This window comes from Hypanus sabinus, chromosome 3 (assembly GCF_030144855.1).
Source record: "Hypanus sabinus isolate sHypSab1 chromosome 3, sHypSab1.hap1, whole genome shotgun sequence".
Taxonomy (NCBI): Eukaryota; Metazoa; Chordata; class Chondrichthyes; order Myliobatiformes; family Dasyatidae; genus Hypanus; species Hypanus sabinus.
The window spans coordinates 182,533,165-182,548,262 of NC_082708.1; the positions used below are offsets into that span (position 1 = coordinate 182,533,165).

The 15,098-nt window shown below is 44.8% G+C and overlaps 1 protein-coding gene across 2 annotated transcripts in view; it reads right to left on the bottom strand.

The window, feature by feature from the left end:
* Positions 1 to 15,098, bottom strand: part of LOC132391941 (BCL2/adenovirus E1B 19 kDa protein-interacting protein 3-like) — a 51,289-nt gene that overhangs the window by 3,185 nt on the left and 33,006 nt on the right. For both annotated transcript variants that reach the window (XM_059965746.1, XM_059965745.1), the window contains exons 2-5: positions 9,054 to 9,216; positions 5,788 to 5,872; positions 2,923 to 3,029; positions 633 to 782 (exon numbers count right to left, since the gene is read on the bottom strand). In XM_059965746.1, coding sequence (XP_059821729.1) covers positions 633 to 782; positions 2,923 to 3,029; positions 5,788 to 5,872; positions 9,054 to 9,216 — 505 coding nt within the window. The remainder of the gene's footprint in view (positions 1 to 632; positions 783 to 2,922; positions 3,030 to 5,787; positions 5,873 to 9,053; positions 9,217 to 15,098) is intronic.

The window sequence follows — 15,098 nt, forward strand, 5'->3', positions numbered from 1 at the left end:
ATTATCTCAGAGCATGTCAGTCATTTAATTTCTTGTAGTCTCTCAGTGACTTGATATGACAGACAAAAAATATTTGGTGCACATAAGACTTGGGAACAGAATTCGTCCATTTGGCCCATATCGTCTGCTTCGCCATTCTATCATGGCTGATCGTTTATCCCTCGGAACTCCATTCTCCTGCCTTCTCCCTGTAATTTTTGACATCCTTACTAATCAAGAACATATATATCTGCTTTAAATATACCCAATGACTTGTCCTCCACATCCATCTGATCCCTCACCCCCTGGCTAAAGAAATTCATTCTCATCTCTGTTCTAAAGGGATGTCCTTCTATTCTAAAGCTGTGGCCTCTCATCCTAGACTCCTTCACTATTGAAAATATCCTCTCCACATCCACTCTGTCTGGGCCTTTCAATATCTGATAGGTTTCAATGGTATCCCCCTCATTCTTCTAAACTCCAGCAAGTACAACTTCAGAGCCATCAACCACACCTCATACATTAACCCTTTCATTCCACGGATCCTTCTCACGGACCTCCTCTTAACTATGCATTTTGGTACAGACCAATTCCAAGAAAATGTTCTGGCAAAATGTTCAGTAAGTCAGCCTCAAAGAGAATCAAACACTTACCCTACACCCAGCATTAGCAGGTGAGTTAACAGAAGTGAGGGGATGAGGAACACAACGAGCTCAGAACCAAAGAACCGTCCTTTCTTCATCACACTCGTCTTTCGGACACTCAGTCCTGATGAGTATTTTGGATGTTTAAACAAGAATTCCCTAGGAGGGTCAAGAAAAAAAATCCATTTGTCATATCCATGCAATTAAACAACGATTTGTAAAGATTATTTATTTGGGAACTTAGATCACCAATAAATTTTGGCCTGCATACAGATTTTGAAATTTTATACACAGGGTGTGGCACGGCTAACTTACTTTTCAAAATTATCCACTCTTTTTCTTAAATTTGTGAAGTTTCTTGTTCCCTACAAGCTCACGGGATCCAGAGAAAACAGTCCTAGCCTATCCAGTCTCTTATTATAACTCAAACTCCTTACCCACACTAACAAATCTGTCAATCTTACCTGCACCCTTAATAACAGGCAGAGTCGGAGTCACGATGGTAATAAATTGCGACTCCTTCACATTCATCTACAAAAACAGCTTAATTTCTACCCTTGATGTCTCTCTTTTCCCTTTCATAGTGTTCTGTTGAAGACCCACTAGAGTTACACTCAGACTTCGTCTCTTTGCGGTGGTGGGACCCGCTCTCAGGCTCTCACGAGCAGCTGCTTTTCAATATACCAACGACTCGGCTCAAAGATGAGAGTGCCTTCAGGGTTTTGAGGTTTCATGGCCCCAGGGATGGGCTGATTCTAAGCCAGCTGTTGCCAACTGAAGCGTTGCGGGAGAGAACAGATTATTCTCTTTCTCTCTCATTGGTTGGTGAGAGATTGTTGCCGACTCTCGAGTCACAGAACTCGAGAAAAAAGAGGAGCGGCTGACTTTTAACACCATAAATCAGCGAGTTGTTTTGTTATGCCTTGCTCTTGCTGTGAAATGAAACTCCTCTCTTTCCCTTTATTACGGAGAGAGGGAATGAGGGGAAGAGAGGGGGAAGAGGGGAGGAGAGGGGGGGAGAGAGAAGGGGAGGAGAGAGGGAGAGGGGAGGGGAGGAAGAGGGGGAGAGGGGAGGGGAGGAGAGGGGGAGAGGGGAGGGGAGGAGAGGGGGAGAGGGGAGGGGAAGAGAGGGGGAGAGGGGAGGGGAAGAGAGGGGGAGAGGGGAGGGGAAGAGAGGGGGAGAGGGGAGGGGAAGAGAGGGGGAGGGGAGGAGAGGGGGAGAGGGGAGGAGAGAGGGAGAGGAGAGGGGGAGAGAGGAAGGGGAGGAGAGGGGGAGAGAGGAAGGGGAGGAGAGGGGGAGAGGGGAGGGGGAGGAGGGGGGAGGGGGAGAGGGAGAGACAGTGGCATGTCAAATTATCGGGTGAATGATTAGTTTTAGTTGTACTGAGGATCATGGTCTGCATTGGGGGCCTTGCTTTTGCATGCTTGGTGGGCAAACGGTGCTGATGCTTTTTTGAGGAAGTGGGTGGAGATAGGGGAGGGTTGTTGTTCTGCAGCTGCCTGTGCATGGGAGGGGGAGTGGGGGGCCTTTGGGGTTCTAATATTTTAATTGTCATTCATTCTTTGGGGTTCACTTGTGTTTTCATGGATGACTGAAGAAAAGGAATTTAAGTATGTACATTGTATACATTTCTCTGATATTAAATGGAAATATTGAACTTTAACCATCACAAATAGACACAGTAAAGTGAGTATAAAGGAAAAGGGTAAGGGTATTTTATTTGCTTATTTTATTTAGAGAGCTAGCACAGTAACAGGCCATTCTGGCCCAAAAAGCCCGCACCAGGTGAGGGCTAGTAACTGGTGGGTATCCCCTATTGGTGCCAGGAGCATGGCGATTCTTGCAGCCATTCTAAGCACAATCATCAGCATGTGTTGGTCTTCGGCACAAACAACGCATTTCACTCTATGTTTTGATGCGATGTGACAAATACAGCTAATGTTTAGAATCTGGGGCCAGGTTTTTCATGCAGAGGGTGAGCAGAACGAGCTGCCGGGGTAGTAGTTGAGGCAGGTACATGAAAGGCATTTAAAAGCTACATGGATAGGAACGATGTAGAGGGCCATGGGCCAAACACAGGCAAATGGGATAAATTTAGATGGGAACCTTGGTCAGCATAGGCCAGATGGGCCAAAGGTCCTGCTTCCATGCTATATGACGCTACTCCAAATGCCAGCTCTGTCAGGAACCGGATTTATTTAATTCTCCTGTTATAGACAAGTTGAACTCATGACCCTCATGTTAGTCAGTAACCACATCAGTAGCACAGAGTCGCAAGAGAACGGAACAGCAACTCACTTTGGGGGTACGTTTTCTGGTCGGCTGGACCAGTACCAGATCCACTCTGCGTGATTCTTCAGTAATTTCTCCAGCTCTATGCTCCTCTCCTGCGTCTCCTCGTCAGACTGTGGAAGCAAAGGACAAGAGGTTAATCAGCTCAGGCCGCAGGGTGTTCCTGCCAACCTGCGCACAACAGCCAGTGGGATGAATCCACGCTTGCTCACAGAAAATATGTGCAAGAGCTTCGGCCTTTGGGTTTATACATGGTGGTGCAAGAGCAAGGAATGTAAACAGGAATGGCCCATCTACCCACTCAAGTATGCAATGTAATTCTGTCTGAATCCATGTCACGTCCACAAAACACCCAACAGCACTGACCTTCAGCCCACTAGGTCTCTGAACGTGATGCCAAGCTCCAAATAAATCTCTCCTGCTTGAACCTAAAAGGATTATAAGCCAGTAAACTGAAAAAAAAATTACCACCGGGCTTAAGGACAGCATCGACCCCGCTGTTCATAGGACTACTGAACAGTCCCATTGTTTGATAAGATGGACTCTTAACATCACCATCTACCTCGTTATGATCTTGCATTTTACTGTTTACCTGCACTGCACTCTCTCTGTAAATGTAACACTTTATTCTGCATTCTGTTATTGTTTTTTGAACTGATGTGATGAAGTTATCTGTATGGAGAGTATGGAAAGCAACATTTTACACATGTACACACGAGGAAATCTGCAGATGCTGGAAATTCAAGCAACACACACAAAATGCCGGTGGAACGCAGCAAGCCAGGCAGCATCTATAGGAAGAAGCACTGTCAACGTTTCGGGCCGAGACCCTTCATCAGGACTGACAAAGGGTCTTGGCCTGAAACGTTGACACTGCTTCTTCCTATAGACGCTGCCTGGCCTGCTGCATTCCACCTGCGTTTTACACATGTTACAGTAACTTACCAATTTATGTTTTAGCTGGCAATCATGTCCATCTATAATAATCCTACTTACCTGTAATTATTTCATATCCATCTGTGCACTGGTTCCTTAAGGTTGTTATGGCTCCCACTACCTATTAAATGTTCCAAAAGGTGTGCATCTCAAATAGCTTCTGACAACCAAGTCCAGCTCCTGGCCTTCACCTGTGGCTTAGCTACTAAGCCCGGTGGAACCATTTCTACTGACAGGTGAAGGGACAAAGGCAGGTTACTGTCACCTTAAAACCAGTCGCTTTGGGCAGATAGGGCTCATCAGCAGTGCTTGACAGCTCCTCTCGAAGGAGGAAAGCACTAATCTCAAACCTCCACTGCCTTATGGCTATACCCACTCATGGGGAAAGCTTCGGGAATACGTCCCGAGGAAAACTCTGAAGCTGGAGAACCAAAGGAAGTCTTACGTTGAGTTTAATGGTAATTGGCAACTTCTACAAGCAATGTCGCTGGTGCTAAACTGTTTTGGTCCTTGCCATTCTTTCTGATTCATCAGCTGCACAGAGCTGCCTTGCTACATGCACAACAGCTTGTTCTCCATATTGTACTGCCCAGGTTTGCATATCTTGTAGACAGCTGAGACACAACATCAGTGGTCGATCACAGCCAACAGAGGGTCTCAGTCTATCCCCTACTCATTCAATTACCTTTTCAGCTGCCTCTTTAAATGTTGCTCCTATTTCTGCCTCCAGTATCTCCTCGCTTTCATAAGAGAATGAGATGCATAGACAAAGTAGATTATTTTTCCACCCAGAGCAGAATTTAAAAAGAAAGTGGAAGTAGTTTAATGGAGATGTGTGGCCAAGATTCTCTACACACAGAAAGTGGTGGGTGCCTGGAACAGACTGCCAGTGGTGATAATGATAGTGGGAATGAACTTCTTTGAGGATCAACACTGTCATGGTGGAGAGGCTGGCGAGTTCCTGAGATCCCAGGGGTGACGCCGTCTGGAGCTTAGCTCCTGTTAAGATTGGCCCCTGGTGGTAAGTTCAAGGGAGAGGACCTGGGCAAAGAGCAATCCAACCAGGACCTCAACAGTGGAGCTGGCGGAAGATGATCAGACACCGCAACAGAAGTGAAGGTGGAGGATGGCTGCAGCGGCCGGTCATCTTGCACTCCATGCCACTCGATCCTGACCCAGATCCATCAAGGACAGTGTGATGACTGCCCGTGCATCAACCTCTCCATGTCAAACAAGGTCACACACAAGCAAGCAGGGAGTAATCCCTTTTGAGAACAAGCCCAACTCAACTTGCTCACACTAAACAGAGGAAGTCAGAGGCACACACAAAATGCTGGAGGAACTCAGCAGGTCAGGCAGCATCTATAGAGGGAAATAAACAGTCAAAGTTTCAGGCCCAGACCCTTTACCAGGACATCAAAGGATATCCTTTTTTTTTGACACTGAGACTGGTAGGCGCATTAAATGCACTTCCAGGGGTGGTGGTAAGAGGCAGATACATTAGAGACATTTTAGAAACTCCTAAATAGGCACATGGATGGCAGAAATGGGTGCGATGAACGACAGATGATGTTGGAGTTGGTTAAGACGTCCGCACAACTTTGTGGGCCTAAGTGCCTGTACTGTGCGGTCATGTTTCATGTACTCCGACAGAGGCTTTGTGAGAGAGCACAGGGATGTGCAGGGAATGGAGGGTTATGGATCATGTGCAGAGAGAAGGGATTAGCTTAATTTGGCATCATGCTTGGTACAGACATTGTGGGACAAAGGGGCTCATTCCTGGGCTGTGCTGTTGATTGTTGTCTGAACTCTTGACTGGAACCCATCCACATCTGTCTTATCCAGGCTAGACTTCCCTGACCAACCACTCAAAGATCAGAATGTTATGGAAGAGAGGCACTGGTCACTGCGTCTCAGCAACCTGTCCACACCTACCTGCGTGCTGTTGCTGTCTCCAACGCTCCGAGTTTCGAACTCAACAGAACCCTGGCACACCTGGGGGCTCATCAGTAAGGGTGGGCTGAAAGACAGAGTAAAGAGCATCTTATAAAGCACCATGGACTGATGTGGTCCTTCTGTGACCAGCTGACGTCAAACCATGGTATAGACATCAAGTTACCAGACTAGTAATCAGAGATCAGGACCATTTACCTAGAGCTTGGGAGAACATGTATCTGGGGAAAACATGTACCACCAGGCTCAAAGAGAGCTTCTATCCCTCTTGTTCAAATGTCTTGGAACACGAATTGAAAAAGGATTTGGTTTATTATTCGCGTGTGTTGCTTTGGATTTCCAACCTTTGTAGAATTTCTCGTCTTTTTGACTTATGATTATCAAATATACCAAGATCCAGTGAAAAGCTTGTCTTACATACTGTTCGTACAGAGCAAACTTGGAAGGTCAAGTAAAAACAATGCAGAATAAAGTGTAAAAGCTAGAGAGAAAGAGCACTGCAGGTGAACAGACCTCGTGTGCCGTTTACCAGTTTTGGTGCACTAACGTACTTTGCACTGCACTTTCTCTGTAACCGTAACACAATATCCTGCATTCTGTTACTGTTTCACCTTTTCTGGTATACTCCAATGTACTTATACACTCAGTGGCCACTTTACTAGGTACTCCTGCACACCTGCTAGTTAATATCTAATCAGCCAATCATGTGGCAGCAAGTCAATGCATTAAAGCTTGCAGACATGGTAAGAGGTTCAGTTGTTGTACAGACCAAACGTCAGAATGAGGAATAAATGTGATCTAGAGCGACTTTGATGGTGGAATGATTGTTTGTGCCAGACAGGGTGGTTAGAGTATCTCAGAAACTTCTGGTCTCCTGAGATCTGGGATTTACAGAGAATAGTGGGAAAAATAATTTTAAAAATCATCCAGTGAGTAACAGTTCTGTGGGTGAAAACACCTTGTTAATGAGAGAGGTCAGACGAGAATGGCCAGACTGGTTCAAGCTGTACCACTGTGGCCACTGAGTGTAGAATCTATACATTAGCATCTACAGAAGTCTTAGGACTTTTCCTTTAATTCTCTGGGAACTGCAGCAATGTTAGGTCCTTAATAATTCTATACCTATCACTTTAATATCGCAGAACCTTTAATGTCTTTGAAAGACACGCAAAAGTGATGGGATGAGCATTTATCAGTAACACAGACTCGTTTTTCCTGTCAGCAGTCTCAGCTTTAACAAGGGAGGAGAGGCAGGTCAGAGTACAAGCCAGGGCTTGGCCACAAACAAGGTGCCAAACTCTGTAGCAATCACTCGACTGCCCTGACTGAGAGCTTGCCCAAGAATAATGAAGCAACTTTCCCACGGCAATCTCTGCTCTGCTCAGCATCAATACTGCCTCTAAAAAAGAGCTGACACATGCAGATCAGAGCTGCTCGTCCTCACTGGAACTTGGAAGAATGAGATGTAATCAAATCTGACAGATACGCCTTTCTGAGGGCGTATCCTGTGAGGGATTCACTTTAAAAGCGATATCTAGAACACAGGAGGAAAATATTTCAAAGTAAGGGATTGCCCATTTCTGATCAGACCATAGGTGAAGGATGAAGGGAGAAAGGGAACACGAGGGGGAGCTCCTTCACTCAAAGGGTGGAACAAGCTGCGCAGAAGCTGTGGATACAGGTTCAATTTCAGCATTTAGGAGTAATTTGGATAAGTACATGGATGGAAGTGGTATGGAGGACTATGGACCCAGTGGAGGTTGATGGGCCAGCACAGAGTAACAGTTTAGCACAGAATTGATGTGCCAAAGGGTCTGTTTCTCTGCTGTAGTGACTCTAATGAAGGTTAGGAGGAACATGGTCTATAGAACAGTACAGCACAAGTACAAGCCTTTCGGCCCACAATGTTTATGCTGAGTATGATGTTAAATTAAAATATTCCTTTCTGCCTGCATATGATCCATATCCTCCCATGATTGTACAGGAATATGTGCCTATTGAAAAGCCTCTATCATATCTATTTCCACCACCTCTCCCGACACTGCGTTCCAGGTACCCACTGCTCTCTTGTGTCTTTAAAAAACATTTACCCCACACATCTCTTTCATGGAGTGGCAGGGTAGAAATACGTCTCTACCAAAGGAGGTGTAAGGTGCTCCTTCCTTCCGTTAGCCTGCACATCACCCTTAGGCAGGGTGGAGCACCTGCTTTAGCTCCCCCTCCCACCCAGCCTCCGATTGTTCTTGGCAAATTTTTCTACGGAAGCGGTTTACCATTGCTTTCTGGGCAGCGTCTTTACATGATGGACAACCCCAGCCATTATCAATAGTCTCTAGCGCAACCTTTCTTAGAAACACACACAAAATGCTGGAGGAGCTCAGCATGCCAGGCAGCATCTATGGAAAAGAGTAAGGCGGCGATGTTTCGGGCCGAGACCCTTCATTAGGATTGGAAAGGAAGAGAAGTCACAGTAGGAAGGAGGGAGGAGGGGAGGAAGAAGTGCAAGGTGTAGGTGATAGGTAAAACCGGGAGAGGGGGAGGGTGTGAAGTAAAGAGCTGGGAAGTTGATTGGTGAAAGAGATAAAGGGCTGGAGAAGGAGGAATCTGATAGGACAGGGCAGAAAGCCATGGAAGAAAGGGAAGGGGGAGGAGCAGCAGAGGGAGCTGATGGAACAGGTAGGGAGATAATATCAGAAACATCGCTAGATTCAGGAATTAATGGACTGTGAAAAGAAATAAGATGTAGCAGGCTGTTATGCAGAGGTTATTTACAAAGTAAGGTGATGGTAAAGATGGAGAGAAGAATTACCACATGGCATCAGTATGGAGAGTCATCCCTGGACATCACTGGCAGAGATGCAACCTTGCAAAGCCGTGCTCTTTAAGGCTGCATCCTCAGGGGAACAGCATTAACGAAGCAAAAGGTGGGGACCTGACTCTGGTGGAGACATCCATTAGGTGGGAGGGCAGGTTGGAAGGGATGAACTTTTTAGCCATTTTGCTGAGAGGGGCTACATCAGTACGGCAGGTGAGATGAACGCGGAGTGAGAGGCAAATCAACCCTTAACAAACTGAGCTGCCAAGAACCCTTAGCAACCAGTTACATGGTATTTCACTTCAATGTCAGGTTTCCTGACATTTGGGTTCAATCACCAAGATTCTTGACAAGTCCCACACAAACACACACGGCAGCTGCACTCCTGGGTCAGAGGTCAGAGCGGGAGGTAACGTTAGGCTTAGGCGGTCACCTGTCGCAGTGGGAGCTTCCTCGCGAACTGTTCCTATCCGACTCGTGCTGTGCGTCCAGCAGGATCTTCTCCATGTCTCCGTTGTGGATGGAGCTGGAGGAAGGAACGTGTTCCAGTATCCGCGTGCCACTCTGCTGACTGTAGTTCAACTCCACCCATGAACCTGAGAGAGAGAGAGAGGAGTTGGGACAAGGTGAGAGGACTCCACATCTCAAGACACATTGACACCTCAATGTTATACAACCATTCTGTTTCAGGTCAGGGGAATAGGATTCATTAACAAAATGTCATGAATCCAAGAAAAACATACTGCACTTGTATAAAATTTGATTAGGCTGCACATGGAGCATTTTGTGTAGTTCTGGTTGCCCCATTTCAGTTCAAAAGCTACGAGATAATGTTTCAGTTTTATAAAACTCTGGTTGGACCATACATGAAATATTGTGTTCAGTTCTGGTCCCTCATTAAAGAACAGATAGAAAAGTGCAGCGCGTAAACTGGCCCTTTGGCCCATCTAGTCCATGCTGAACCATTTCAACTGCACCGAGACCATAGCTCTCCAAACCCTCCCATCCATGTACCTATCTGAACTTCTCTTAAACGTTGAAATCGAGCTCACATGCACCACGTGTGCTGGCATCTTGTTCCACACTCTCACAACTCTCTGAGTGAAGAAGTTTGCCCTCATGTTCCCCTTACACTTTTCACCTATCACCCTTAACCCATGACCTCTGGCTGCAGTCCCATCCAACCTCAGTGGACAAAGCCTGATTGCATTTACCCTGTCTATACCCCTCATGATTTTGTACAACTCTATGAAATCTCCTCTTAATGTTCTGCGTCCCAAAGAACAAAGTCCTAACCTCATCAGTCTTTTCTTATAGCTCAATTCCTGGCAACATCCTTGTAAATTTTTCTGCACTTTTTCAATCTTATTTATATCTTTCCTCTAGGTAGGTGACCAAAACTGCACACAATACTACAAATTAGGATCCACCAACATTTTATGTGATTTCAACATAGCATCCCAACTCCTGTACTCAGTACTTTGATTTATGAAGGTGTCTATGCCAAAAGCTTTCATTACAACCTATAGTGCCACTTTCAATGATGTGGAAGCTTTCGAGATGGTGCAGAGGAGATTTACTAGGATGGTGCTTGGATTACAGAGCATGTCTTATGAGGATAGCTTGAGCAAGGTAGGGCTTTTTCACTTTGGAGTGAAGGAGGAAGAGAGGTGACTTGATAGAGGTGTACAGGATGATAAGAGGTGCATAAGGTGATAAGAGGCATTCATCGAGTAGACAGCCAGGGACTTTTTTCCCCAGGGCAGAAATGGCTAATACAAGAGGGTGTAATTTAAGGTGACAGGAAGGAAGTATAGGGCAAGTTCTTTACACAGGATGGTAGGTGTGTGGAACACTCTACCAGGTTGGTGGTAGAGGCAGATACATAAGGACATTTAAGAAACTAATCTTAGATAGGCACATGGATGATAGAAAAAAGGACTACGTGGGAAGGAAGAGTTCAGCCTTAGAGTAGGTTAAAAGGTTGACACAATAGCACAGAATCAAACAGCTTGTAGTGTGCTGTATAGGTCCATATTCACTCTTTATTTCAGGACTGGGGGACACAATTTGTTAACATAAAATGTTGATTAAACTACAATTTGAGTATTGCATGCAGCTCAGTTTGGGTCGCCCCATTGCAGGGTGGATGTGGAGTCTTTGGAGAAGGTGCAGAAGAGCACCAGGATGCTGCCTGAATTAGAGGGCATGATCTATCAGGAGGGGCTGGGCAAACTTTGGTCATGTTCTCTAAAGTGGGAGTCGGAGGGGAGACCTGGTAAGAATTCAGAAAATGATATAGACAGACAGAATCTTTCACACCAACAACCACCACTCCTCAACCAAGGCAGAAATGTCAAATACAGGAGAACACTCATTTAAGATGTGAGGGAGAAAAGTATAAAGCAGATGTGTGTGGGGCAAACATGTTAATAACAGAGTGGTGGGTGCCCGGAATGCACTGCCAGGGGTGGCACTGGAAGCAGATAGGATAGTGGCATTTATGGAGCTTTTAGATAGGCACATGAATATAGAGGGAATGGAGGGATATGGGTCATGTGCAGGCAGAATGGATTTATTTAGTTCAACATTATGTTCAGCACAGACATCGTGGGCTATGGGGGCCTGCTCCCGTACTGTAATATTGTTTCCTTTTAAAGTTTGTAGGAATTTGTTGTGATAAAAGATATTTTTTAAAGCTAAGATACATAACTCAGAACGTCAATGGCATCATAGTGAAAATTTGCAAGTTGGTATTGCTGAGGCTTTATAAGGCATTGGTCAAAGCACTCTTGCAGTATCGTGGCAGTTTGAGGCCCTTTATCTAAAGGGTGTTTTAATGTTGAAGATGGATCAAAGGAGGCTCACAAAAATGACTCTGGGATTAAAAGGCCCATCATATGAGAAGCATTTGATGGCTCTGGACCTGTACTCACTGGAATTCATCGAAACCTATGGAATATTGAAAGGCCTAGGTAGAGTGGACAGGGAGAAGATGTTTCCTATAGTGGGGGAGTCTAGGACCAGATGACACAGCTCAGAATAGAAGAATGTCCCTTTAGATAAGTGATGAGGAGGAATTTCTTCAGCTGGAGGTTGTTGAATCCATGGAATTCTTTGCCACAGACAGCTGTGAAGGGCAAATCATTGGGTATATTTAAAGCAGTGGTTAATAGGTTCATGATTACTAAGGGTGTCAAGGGTTACAGTGAGAAGGCAGGAGTATAGGGTTGAGAGGGATGATAAATCAGCCATAATTGAATGGCAAAGCAGACTTGATGGACCAAATGGCCTATTTCTCCTCTTATGTCTTATGTTCTTATAAAGTAACACAGTACAGAAACAGGCCCTTCAGCCCAATGCTTGGGTGTTAACCCTCAAGCACCTATTTACACTCACCCTATCTTAGTCTCCCGACGTTCCCTTCTTCTCTAACATTCTACCTGCTCCCACACACTGGAGATAATTTACAGTGGCCAGTTAACCTAGCAACCCCACATTTTGGGATGTGGGAGGAAGCTGGGACTCTGTGACACAGCAGGCAGAGCTGCTGCATCACAGTAACAGAAGCCCAGATTCAGATGAGTTTATCATCAGAGATACTAAAGCACATTGGATTTCCCGGTTTACATGAAGCTCAGTTAACAGTGAACATGGCAACAATAAATACAACAATAAATGCAATGAGCAACACACACACAGTGTGCTGGAGGAACTTAGCAGGTCAGGCAGCATCTATGGATGGAAATAAACTGTCAACGTCTTGGGCTGAGAACTTTCATCAGGACTGGAAAGGGAGGTGGAAGCAGCCACCCCTTCCCTCTTCTCTTCCAGTCCTGATGAAGGGACTCGGCCCAAAATGTCAACTGTTTATTCCCATCCACAGATGCTGCCTGACCTGCTGAGATCCTCCCGCACACTGTGTGTGTGTTGCTCTTGATTTCCAGCATCTGCAGCAACTCATGTCAATAAATACAGTGAAAAGCACAAAACCAATGAAACAAACACTACCTCATTATTTTTGCCCTTATTTATCATATTATATTCAATTTCTTATTGTAGTTTATAGTACATTTTATATCTTGCACTGTAATGCTGCAAAAAAAAAAACAAATTTCATGACACTAGCCTTAAACAAGATTCTGATAAAAGGGTGCAACATAGCAAAGGAGTGCCAACGTCTGTACTTTCTTGCCCTTGGAGAGGCCGGCTTGGTCCCAATGTTCTCAGAGATGTTACTGAAATTCTGAGATTTATGCATTGCACTGTAATTCATCTTGGTCTCTTTCAGCTTGATTTTTTTTCCCGTGTTCTTGCCGACTGGAGGGCTTGGCGGGTTTGGGTGATCAGTTAGTTTTTCTGCAAGGGAGGGGCTGGGATGTTTGGGGTTTGTGAGTTTCTGTTTCTTTTTCTTTTTGTGCGGGGGGGGGATTGATGTCTTTCTTTCAACTACTTGTATGGCTTTCTGTACTCAATGGCAATCTGGAGAGGACAAATTTCAGAGTTGTATTCTGCATACACACTTTGATGATAAATGAACTTTTTGAACCTTTAAAGGAGGTTCAAGTCAACTACATTATTTCAAGGTGTTAGGAAAGGGGACACAGAACACCATGTATCCCTATATGCTGATGAACTCTTACTTTATGTTAGTGTCCCTGTAGGTAGCAGTCCTGCTATTGTGTCATTATTAGGTCAATTTGGAGCCGAGTCTGGCTATAAACTGAACCTTCAAAAAAGCAATAACTTGGCCCTACAGATCCAACTGGAATCTTTGCCTTTTCCTTTATCTCAGGATGGTTTTGTATATCTAGGAATACATGTTACTCGCTCTTTCACATCTCTGTTTGAAGCTAACTACAGGCCTCAGGTTAGCCAAATGAAGGCTGATTTTGAGAGATGGCACAGTTTACCCCTCACTATAGCTGGGAAAATTCAATCAGTCAAAATGACTATACTTCCCAGATTTCTTTATTTGTCCCAGTGCTTGCCAGTTTTCTTACCCAAGTTATTTTTCAAATCAGTCGACCAAGCTATAACCTCCTTTATTTGGGAAAATAAGGTCCCAAGGGTTAATAAGCGCACTCTCCAAAGAGGTTGTGACGTAGGTGGAATGGGCCTTCCTAGCTTTATTCATTATTACTGGGCATCGAACGTTCAAAAGGTATTTTTTTTGTCTTCACCAGCCAGATATAAACTGGTGCCTGCTTGAGACACGGTCTTGCCACTCCTCGTCTCTCCAAGCTTTAGTGTATTCTTCCTTGCCATTGAGATCCTCTCATTTCACATCTAACCCGGTCGTGCTCTCCACCCTCAAAATTTTTAATCAATTTCGCTGCCACTGTAAGTTCATATCAGCTTCAGTTTTGGGTCCCATTCATAGAAACCATCTATTTCTTCCCTCCACACTCGATTCAGTTTTTAGACGATGGGGTTTGAACGGTCTTCTGCGCTTTAAGGATTTGTACACTGGTAATATATTTGATAGTTTTGATAACCTGCGCAGTAAATATGGCCTTCCGCATAATAATTTTTTTTTAAATATCTGCAGATTCGCCACTTTCTCAAGGAAAAATTTCCCTCTTTTGCTGATCTACCACTTGCTATGTTGTGGGAAAAACTCACTCTTAGCTTTAATAATAAAGGGCTGATCTCTGTTGTATACTCTCAGCTGATGTCTTTGGAAGATCGAGATCTAAACAAGACTAAGACTAGATGGGAGGATGACCTTGGTATGGATCTGGCTGAGGAATATTGGGCAAAAGCATTGAATAGGGTTCATTCCTTGTCATCATGTGCTAGACTGGGGCTCATACAATTTCCTGGGATAGACGCTGGCTGTGACAGGCGTTCCTTCTCTCCGGCTGGTTTAGTGCATGCATTTTGGTCTTGCCCTCAGCTTGATGGCTATTGGGCACTGGTTTTTAAAATCATCAGTGAGGTTTTGGGGGTGACACTGCGACCTTGCCCACTTATAGCTGTATTTGGTGTGGCGGATGATGCTTCGGGTTTAAATGCAAACCAGTCGGATATCATTGCATCTACATCATTTTTGGCCCTACATCTCCTACATCCTACATCACGTAGGAGAATCTTGCTAGTCTGGAAATCTGCCACTCCCCCATCTGCAGCTGCTTGGTTAGAGGACATAATGTTTTTTCTGAAACTAGAAAAGATTAAATGTACTTTGAGGGGGTCTGTGAAAAAGTTCTATTTGAAATGGGGACCTTTCTTGTCATATTTTGGGAGTCTTAAGGAATTACCTTCTAGTTGAGGGCATCTGATTGTACTTGGGAAGTTACCTCTCTTTTAACACGCATATGGTTTACCTCACAGGGTGGCTGATGAATTGTAATATGAGTGTATTCTGGATCATCTGAGATGTTGTGGATATGCGTGGGCCTTCATCTTGAAGTAGCGTGGGGCTATAGCTGTGAAATGTCCGTACTTGTATTTGTGAATTGTTGTATTGTAAATA